At 44.4% G+C, this 10,300-nt stretch overlaps 1 protein-coding gene across 2 annotated transcripts in view; it reads right to left on the bottom strand.

Moving 5' to 3' along the window:
* Positions 1-10,300, bottom strand: part of hecw2a (HECT, C2 and WW domain containing E3 ubiquitin protein ligase 2a) — a 58,575-nt gene that overhangs the window by 22,448 nt on the left and 25,827 nt on the right. For both annotated transcript variants that reach the window (XM_031289773.2, XM_031289772.2), the window contains exons 6-14: positions 9,365-9,534; positions 8,649-8,788; positions 8,338-8,438; positions 7,379-8,235; positions 4,310-4,613; positions 4,000-4,092; positions 3,143-3,293; positions 1,496-1,602; positions 1,061-1,185 (exon numbers count right to left, since the gene is read on the bottom strand). In XM_031289773.2, the coding sequence (XP_031145633.1) occupies positions 1,061-1,185; positions 1,496-1,602; positions 3,143-3,293; positions 4,000-4,092; positions 4,310-4,613; positions 7,379-8,235; positions 8,338-8,438; positions 8,649-8,788; positions 9,365-9,534 (2,048 nt within the window). The remainder of the gene's footprint in view (positions 1-1,060; positions 1,186-1,495; positions 1,603-3,142; positions 3,294-3,999; positions 4,093-4,309; positions 4,614-7,378; positions 8,236-8,337; positions 8,439-8,648; positions 8,789-9,364; positions 9,535-10,300) is intronic.

Here is a 10,300-nt window from a genome sequence, read left to right on the forward strand (position 1 = left end):
ACTGCATATCACTGATGCTGCAAATTATGAATCCAGTTAGGCTGTAGATTAATTTGTCTTCCATCAAATTATGTATTGCTTAGTCCAAAAGAAGTCACAAATGAAGCAATGTCTTGATGGACAGTCACCAAATTTACAAAAAAAAAACATTTTATATTTTAACACCCTATACTGCAACATATTTTGGCATTAAATGTCCAAAATGCTGAGTTTGAGTTTATGAATACAGTATGTCTGCTTGTATGTAGACAGACCTCTGTAAGAGGAATCGGGCTGTGCAATTAATTGAATTGTGATTTTGATTAGATTTTGAATCGTGATTTCGATTTCCGCTCCAAGCGATTACAAAAACAATTTCAATCGAGAAACAATTATTTCGCACGTTACATTTTGCAAGTAAGCTCTTATGTTGCGTTGCGTTCTGAATGAAAGAAACGTTCAAAAGGGAAATTTCACAGTTCAAGGTGTTTCAAACGGTTGATTTGACGGTTTTTTTTTTCAAATTCAATAAATGCAACATCTTTCCAAAAGACAACGAGTAATCGTGTTACATAATCATGATTTCAATATTGACCAAAGTAATCGTGATTATGATTTTTTTTTTCCCATTATCGAGCAGCCTTAAAAAGGGAGTACGGGCAGGGTTCATACGCATTTTAACCAATACTTTTCCATGACTTTTTCATGACTTTTCCATGACTATGTATTCCTGAAAATGTCAGTCGACATTATACAATAAGAATAAAAATCTGTGTTAGTTTTCCCCTTAGAGGTTTAACAATGAAATGAATGACAATTTATGTGGCTCATAGTGGGAGTCGTAATATCGCGCCCCGAATAGAACGTTGAGGTTAGGACGACGTGAAATACATTTATTAATCACATATTATTACGCTGTGTTAAAACAAAATTACAAGACTTTTCCAAAACTTTCTGGGTCTTTTTATGTTTCCAAAACCTTTCCAGGCATGGAATTTGCAACTTTTCCAGGTTTTTTCAAAATGTATGAACCCTGTACAGGGTGAGAGGTGACAGAGGCGGTGAAGCCTGTGGGACTGACGGGGTTAGAATGCAGCACGGTGAAGAAGTCGGGGCTGCACAGGAACTTGGCGCTGGGCGACTGGAGCAGCAGGGAGAGACGCGAGCGACCACTGGAGTGAGCCACGGCACTGTCTCGCCGGTATTCTGCAACACAATCAACCCATACGAGTCAAACCTTGAGACAGGGAGACACTGATGGAAGCAGCTTAGTCAGGAAACAAAGACAAAATAGAGATATCATCTCCACAGCACAGACTATCGCTATTCTGAGACATTTGTGTATAAAATAATAGCTTTTTCAGACACGTGGCTTAACATAGTATTTCAGGAGATGAATCATTCTCAAGAAGTGAGTCATTTAATTGGGCAAAAAATCGAGTACCGAGCTCTTGTGAATGAAACCTCTAATCCTTCTATTTGTGTGTTTTTCTGTAATCGCTCTGTTGAAACTAACCCGAAATGGAGTGAGGCATCAGTTCACTTTCTGGTTCAGGAATCAGGTCAACGGGGGTTTCCTCTGAGCGGTCACTGTTGGTTATGGTCCTCCTGATGCTCTGGTACCTGGGATCAAGAGGAAACATTTTCTCATTTTTCTTTCTTCACATTTATAGTACCTTGATTTCCATGATCATTTTAACGTATGTAAAGTGTCTTAGAGTACCTTCAAAAGTGCTCTATAAATAACGTGTATTATTATTAAGATAAAGTTACTGTAGTGAAAGTATAGTTTTCTCCTCAGGTCCCTCACGTGGTCTTGTTGAAGGAATATGAGTTACCGGGGCCGTTAGTACATGCGTACGTACCCTCGGCAGTAAGTCAATACACATTTACAGTGGGTGTTGGCCTCCGCCAGGGGTGTATCTTGTCACCGATCTTGATTGTGGTTTTCATGGACAGTATTTCAAGGGGGCAGCCGAGGGGGGGGGGGGTATACAAGTGAGAGTATGGAGCGGGAGATCGACAGGCCGATTGGTGAAGCGTCTGCAGTAAAGCAGGCGTTGTATCGGACCATTGTGGTGAAGAGAGAGAAGCTTTCGAATTTACCAGTCGATCTACAATCCAACCCTCACCTAACGTTCATAAGCTTTGGGCAGTGACCTAAAGAACTAGATCGCTACAAGATACAAGCGGCCTAAGTGAGTTTCCTCCGTAGGGTGGCTGGGCTCAGCCTTAGAGATCAGTCCTTCCAGAAAAATGCAGGGTTTTTTTGTGATTGTTGCGGGAAAAAATCCTTGATTATGCGGCACGTTTTCTTAAAAAATGCGATGGAATATGCGGGATATTTATGAAAATTTATGCGATGAAATTGCGGGAACTTGCAAAAACTGCGGTTTCATCATGGCTTCAAGTCGCGTAATTACGTCACTTCATGACGAAAATTGCGTGGAAATCAGCAATTTATGCGGCAAAAGTGCGGCATTTTTGAAAAAGTGCGGCCCCCGCATTTAATATGCAGACTTTGGCTGAATATGCATTGAATTATGCGATCGCATAATCGCGTTTTTCTGGAGGGACTGAGAGGTATGGTAAGGAGCTCGGACATGCGGAGGGAGCCCGGAGTAGAGCCGTTGCTCCTTCGCATCGAAAGGAGCCAGCTGAGGCGGTTCGGGCGCCTAGTAAGGATGCCTCCTGGGCGCCTCCCATTGGAGGTCTTCCAGGCACGTCCAGCTGGGAGGAGACCCCGGGTGTAGACCCAGAACACGCTGGTGGGATTACATATCTCATCTGGCCTGGGAATGCTTTGGGAGGGACATCTGGGCTACCTTATTGACCTGTTGCCACCGTGACCCCAACCCAGATGACAATGGATGGATGGACGGATGGAATAAGTTCTCTGTCAAATCAAAGACTACAAGGAAGGCATTTTGAGCAAAGAGGGATTAATACAACATGTTACATTAGTTAAAAAACCTCAAGATAAAGAGAAACAAAGAGAAACCAAAAGGCAATGTCCCATTAAAGAGAAGTCACAACAAGACAAATTGGAGAGAGGACAATTTTGTAAGCATCTTTCATTCTGGTTCATGTGGAACACCTAACTATACTTGTCAATAAAGGCATTTACTGGTGAGACAAGTGCATGTGTGGTCCCAAAGCCCACCTGCGGTTGAGTTGCTCCATCTGCTGAATGGAGCTGGAGCGGGTCAGGCCCTGCGGCGCCGGGGGTCCGGTGGGACGCTGCCATGTGGTGGTTCTGTTCACGTGGTCCACGAAGAAGATCCTCCCATGGCTGTCTATGCGAGCCTCCCAGTCTGAAAGGCAATTCATAATTAATACACAGTAGGTGTGTAATGCCTCAGAGGAAAATAACTGTATCGATAAATGCAAGCAAACAATAAATGACAGATAATAACGTCAACAACTGAATATAAAGCATTCTGTTAAAAGACATATAGTCCAGTTGTAAAGAGAGACATAAAGAATCCTTTATTATGTATCTATTTTACAATATACTGTATTTGTGCGTTTTGAGTCAACAGACATTTTAGTAACCTTGTGAGCCTAATGCTAACATCAGCATGCTAACATCCTCAAAATGACAATGTTAACATGCTGATGTTTAGCGAGTTTAATGATTGCCATGGTAACCATCTCAGTTTGGTGTGTTTTAGCATGCTAACGTATGCTAATTAGCACTAAACTAGGGTGACCAGACGTCCCCCGAATTTTACCCATTCTCATCTGGTCACCCTACACTAAACACAAAGTACAGCTGAGGCTGATGGGAATGCCATTACTTTTTTTCCCCAGATATTAAGTTATTAAGTTATAAACCAACGTTTTGGACAGTTATCAGAATTCATCCTGTGGGAAACATGAATATCTGTACCAGATTGAATGGCAATCAATATGATAATTATCCAGATATTTTTCTCAAGGGCCTCCTGGTGGCACTAGATGAAAAGTCAACAGATAGAATAGACAAACAATACGGTGCATGCAGACACACACACTCACTGGGAGGAAGAGGCTCGTCAACACGTTGGTATCGGTGGATGTCATGACGCACAGAAGGAAGCGAGCGAACAGGATGGCCGTTAACGTGAGTGCCTGAACACAGAACAACATACGACAGAGGAAATTTGTTTGAATGTGATGAAAAGGGTCAAATATAAAAAAAAATATATTGTTTGAATGGCACTGTTGTTCAGTTAACTTTTGAGCAAGTGGGACCCTTCCAAATCCAAACAAACTTTTTCATTTCAAAAATGCATTTCTGGGGAATTCAAAGATGTCATTTTAAAAAAAGTAACTCAAAGTCGAGTACCTTCCTCTCCATCTGTTTCTGTGGTGGCTTGCTCTGAATCAGCAGAGGCCGCCTTCTCGACGGGCTTTGTCTCCGCCCCTTCCTGTTCTGCAGCCCCGCCCCCGGCAGCCTGCAGGCTCAGCCTCCTCACCGTGATCTCTGCCACCACCACCACTTGCTCGCTGGCTGGGGGAGCTTCTCCTGCGGCCCCGGTGACAGCCACCTGCCCTCCCCCTTCATCGTCTACAGCTTGATTAGTAGGTGGGGTTCCGGAGACTACGTCTCCCCCTGGATCTATGGCCGCCTCCGCTCCCTCCTCCGCTTCCTACAAAATATCCCACAAAATAAAACATGAGTGAAACCGATAGACAAAATGATAACCATTAAAGAAAAAAAAAAAAAAAAATCACATATACATTGATATTCAAAAAATAAATATCTGTGAATTACATGAAGTCGGTTAAAGGCCGATTTATGCTAGTGCGTTAAATCAACGCCGTGGGTAAGTACGTAGGTACATGTAGAAAAAAATCTAATATTGCGATATTGTTGACCAGATACCTCAACATCGATATTGCGATATAATATCGCAATATTGTAGGGTTGACAATTGGTGCTTACAAATAATTATTTACACAACGAGATTTTTGATAAATAATCCTCATTAATGTGTATATAATAACTAAGTGGGTGAAGGCAAATAATAGAAAAGCTAGAACAGTCTGGTAATTTCAAAAAATTACATAACTCTACTGTAATCCAGCCGTTAAAACCAGGGACAGATAACACTTGTGTCATATTACGATATTACGATATCCAAAATCTAAGACGATATCTAGTCTCATATCACGATATCAATATAATATCGATATATTGCCCAGCCCTACGTGCACCTCTCAAAGGATTTTACAACACGTCCCGGCGACGCGGATCGCAACAACTGTGATTGGTCCCCTTGGCCGTGGCTTGGTAGCTTCGCATTTCCCCCGACTCATGTCCTGGTTCTCCTCCTCCATAAACAACATGAAATCAAGGAGAGGGTTAACTTCTCCTGCTACAGATTTCCCACCGTGGTCAGAAAGAACAGGGGAGACACTTTGTTTCTCTCACTATGACTCTAGAGTCGCTACTCGCTCCGGAGCTAATCACCGTCACTCTCTCACTCTCTCTACCACACACTCCTCATGCGCACACACATGCCGGCCCTGCTATTCTCTTAAAGAGATCGACGCACACACCAACGCACAAGTATAAACTTCAGGCCACAAGTAGGCTACGGCGAAAGCTCTGCGTGGAGCCTCCGCACAACCATAAATCAAGCTTAAAGTGCTCATATTATGCTTTTTTCAAATTCCTTTATTGTGTTATATATCTTTTTGGTTTATGTTATAGGTTTACAAAGTGAAAAAGCCCAAAGTCCACCCCAAAGGGAGTTACCATCTCCAACAGAAAACACTGTTCACAAACTGCTCCAAACAGCTCTATTGTAGTCCAGCCTTTACTTCAGAGACAAACGTGGTCACTTTGTAACACACGTTATAATGCTCGCCTAGCTGCTAGCATGGCATGCCCTCATACTCTGCTTCTGACTGGCTAGTAGTCCTTACCTAGTTACTGCTCATGTGCGACTCCCAACAAAGATGGAACAGAAGTGAGATGTCTCACTCTGTAGCTAAAACAGAGAGCTCAACACACAGGGTGAAAAGAGGAGCTGCAGCAATGTGTAGTACAACAAAAATGTGGTGTTTTCTGAAAATTAAACCATGTAAACCTATTCTGATATAACCTCTAAATACAATTATGAACCTGAAAATGAGCATAACATGAGCACTTTAACACCCATGGCAGCTCTTAACATGAGGTAGCATTGGCTCCATCAGCAAGACAAACAAAAAAAATGTATTGGTGTGTAGCGCGACGGCTAAAAGGAAACAATTATTGATCTTTTGTCTAACAATCCCATTAAAAAAGGAGACACAGAACACTAGTTTCCACTCATGCTCTGTTCCTAGAAAATCTACTGGTTCAAGACAAGTCAGAGGGAATGAGCTTTCAATAACTGACTCCTTGAGAATATGCATTTAACAATCCTGTATTGAACGTGGAATTAATAGACGATAGTCTATCTTTATAGATATATAAAGATGGACGACACGTCACCACTTCCTCCCATTTGTACAAGAGTGAAGCCAAAATTCCCCCGATACGGGCGCAGCCCTCTTGTCATTTTGGAGCCAGAGTCTGCGCAGTAATGATCGGGTGGTGGAGCCGCAGTTTCGAAATCTCGCGCATACACCCGCCAGACCAATCGCAAGTCAATCCCAGCTGTCAATCATGACGTTTCATACCTTTTTTTATAGCGTCAAATAACTAATAAAAACCTTAAACATACATCAGCGTGATCAGAGCTACTTGAAATGGCAGAAACCATCTTTGGGGAAAATGTATTTGACCTGTATTTTGATTATTTAGTTTGGCCCATATCTCATCCGCTAACATGGAGGGGGCGGGTTTTATGACCTAAACTGCAGGGGCAATCCAGTCAATGCTGCTACAGCAGAGTGATATAGTGCAGTGTCACAGGAATCCAGCTGGGATTAGGACCCAGTGGAGGCCGCTGCTCAGCACAATGTGTGCACTGTGGGGACAGTAATGGCACTCAGCCGAGTGGACTGTGGCTACACATCCACTCAAACATAAAGAAATGGCACAATGCAATTTGACAAAAGCAAAATATACAAAAGAGACATGATGTGAACCCAGAGTAGAATCTTGGGTCGTGACCGTACTAAACTAAAGGCCCGCAGGCCAAATCTGGCCCCTCACAAGTTGTGATCCCGCATATCAATTTAAGTACACACCATTTTTGGCCCGCCTAGTTGCGCGCCAAACCAAAAGCTGTCTTTGACACTCATAAATTCCCACAGAACCAGAGAGTTTTCATATTCAGGCTGTGAAACAGGTTGCTGTAACATATGGAATCATTGTTTTGCTTGATTTGCTAAACTCTATGATAGCTAAGGAACTTTTAGGCTGACTTTTTAGGGCTTTATGTCGACCAAACTTTAAGTAGAAGGATAATGAACTCACCACAGCAGTTGTCACTGTGATTGGACAGCTCTCTGATGATGAGAAGACTGTCTGCGGGGCTGTTGCCATGGAACAGGTGTCAATCTCTGAGGAGGGGTCCTCGCCAGGCTCCCTTCCTTCCTCATGCACCTCACCCTCTGGCAAAGCATTGTGGGACAACGCCTCTGTGAAAGGAGCCTCATCCACTTCGGAGAAGACGTCCAGCTCCAAAACATCCTCCAAGTCCAGACCTGCCCCCATCTCCAGGGCCACCTCTGCCTCAGGGAGCGCGTCTTCCGTCCCACGGCCTGCACCCTCGGGCTCCTCCTCCAGCACCGAGGGCTCCAGCTGCTCCGGCTCCTGGTGGAGCTCGGGAAACGGGTCGTCTTCATCTGGGCCGCCCACATCGGAAGGTTCTCCATTCATCAGCAGCGGCGACAGCGGCACCGGAACAATGTCATTTGCACCGGACCTTTCATCGTCCTCGTCCGAATCAATGTGCAACATGGCGCTGAGCCTTGTGTGTGTGGGGAAGCTGGAGCGCAGTTTAGGTGAGGCCGCTCCCAGGGGTCTCTCACCGGGGCCTTTGGGGGCCTCGATAGCAGCCAGGCCCTCACTGAGGGACCTCTGGAGCATTTCATGGCAAGACAGACCTTCATGCTCCACAAATCTGCCCTGGGCTCCAACGAGAGGCAGGTCCTTTTCTGGGTAGGCCATGGCCCCGCCTTCCCACATGCCTTGGGAGCCCTGGGAGCCGGTAGGAGAAGGGCCGGAAGAGACCACTCCTGGAAGATGATGGGGCAGGTCTTCGTCATCGGACGGAGTCCCTGGAGCTCCATTCAAGGATGAAATGCCAATGATAGACTCAGGAGAGGCACCTGCAGTAGGCAGAACAGGTTGCATTTCGATGTTGAGAAAGACAAACGCAAAGAAAATAAATTCAGAAGTAGTGGCGGGTACAATTACAACAAAAGACTTACCATCAGGCCCGGTCGAAGTGAGCTCCAATTTGAACTGCAAATGGCCGCTAACGTGTTCAGTAGGCAGGCGCCGACACAGGGGGAAGCTCACAGGCTGGACTCTGGACAGCAAAGAGAAAAACAGATGTACTAACACCATGATATCGGTGACATTGCACACGTCACGTTTATGTAATAAAGTCATGAACTCTCTCTCATAATCACTGTCCTTGTGACTGAACTGAAGCTGACTGTTGTCACATGGAGCACACATAGAGTATGTCCTGTGTGTGTGTGTGTGTGTGTGTGTGTGAGCATGTTTTTTTACCCACCCAGGTATTTTTTCAATAAGTCGCTGCACAGGGATGGTGAGCTGACCGAGGAAGCGTTTGATGATCGGTCGGCTTTTCGCAAACTTGTCCTTTACCTCGATGTACAGGATGTCGGTCATTAGCGCTACAAATGTGTATTTCTGCAGAGAAGCAGACGGACATTTACAGTCAATACATTCTTGTGTAATTGTGCACAGATAAGGTATTGTTCGAAAGAGAATGCATGCCAATGTGTGTTTGGATACATTCTCTGAGTATATGTGTATGTGAAAGATGCATGCTCAGTGGATAGACTGCATATACTGTAAAGGCAGACGATGCGTTTCCACTTCCTCCCACTGTACAAAATATATATAATGTGAAATGTATAATGTATTTATAGAAGCCAAAATATCTCTTGGAGCCAGAGTCTGTGCAGTAGCGATCGGGCTGAGGAGCCGCGCTATCAAAGTCCCGCCCGTACACCCGCCAGACCAATCACGAGTCAATCACAGCTGTCAATCATGACGTTTGATCCCAGTTTTAATAGCATCAAATAACTAATAAAAAAACATCTTGGGCTCGTGTCCAATCAGCTGACATGGAGGGGGCGGGGTTTATGACCACCAGGGGGCGATCCAGATGTTTTGGCTTCACTTACAGTATACAGTCTACGCATTAACCCCTGGCTCAGTGTAGTGGTGTAGTGCAGTGTATAAAAGCCCTATAGAAAGGACCTCTCCATGCCAGACGGGATTGGTGGTATTAGCGATGATGGCTGATCGGCGTTCCTGTCCGTGGTGGCTGAAGATGGGGAAGACGCTCCTCTTCCCTGGGTGGATGGACATCTTCAGGTATGGGTCCGGATTGAAAAACATGCCCTTCTTTAGGCCAGTGGCACGCAGATCTGTGGCAAAGCGTTAGTGACAGCAGACAGCAGGCTTGTGAACAAGAGAGGGTTAAATACTAGGGGAAGTAAAAGACCAATGCTCTCTGCTCCGTAAACAAGATTTAAAGTCTACAACCATGCTAGCAACTCTTTAAGGCTGTACATAGCATTGGACGTCAGCATGCCAACATGCTTGCACTGAAATGGTTATCATGGTGATATTTGAGACCATGTTCACCATCTTAGTTTTGCATGTTAGCATTAGCTAATCAGCACTAAACACAAAGTACAGCTGAGGCGGATGGGTCTGTCAGTAGTTTTGCAGATAGATTATTTGGTCATAAACCAACTTTGACCTAATGATGGCACTAAATGTATTGTCAGGTGACCACCAAAGTGGTTACAATTCATCACGTGAGGATCATTGATGTCTGTGCCAAATGTCATGGCCATCCATCCAATAGCTGTTGTGACATTTCATTCTAATCTTCTGCAGATCCTCTGGGAACCATGACTATTTCTCCTAAGCATTGTGGAAATTCATATAATATTTGTTTTAGTGATCTTTCAGTTAGGACCAATGTGACGGACCAACCAACTGAGTGACATTACCATCTCTAGAGCCACACCAAACTATTCTCAAGTTGCCTGTTAGTTTAAAACTTCAGCTGTGGATGGATAATAAGGACATAAGTATTTGTATTTGTGACTGTACTAACTGTCCCCCCCTCCCATCCTTGAAATCAACATGCCCCCCCTGATCTCTGGTCTGAGTCCATAAACA

Source organism: Sander lucioperca, chromosome 8, assembly GCF_008315115.2.
Source record: "Sander lucioperca isolate FBNREF2018 chromosome 8, SLUC_FBN_1.2, whole genome shotgun sequence".
Classification (NCBI taxonomy): Eukaryota; Metazoa; Chordata; class Actinopteri; order Perciformes; family Percidae; genus Sander; species Sander lucioperca.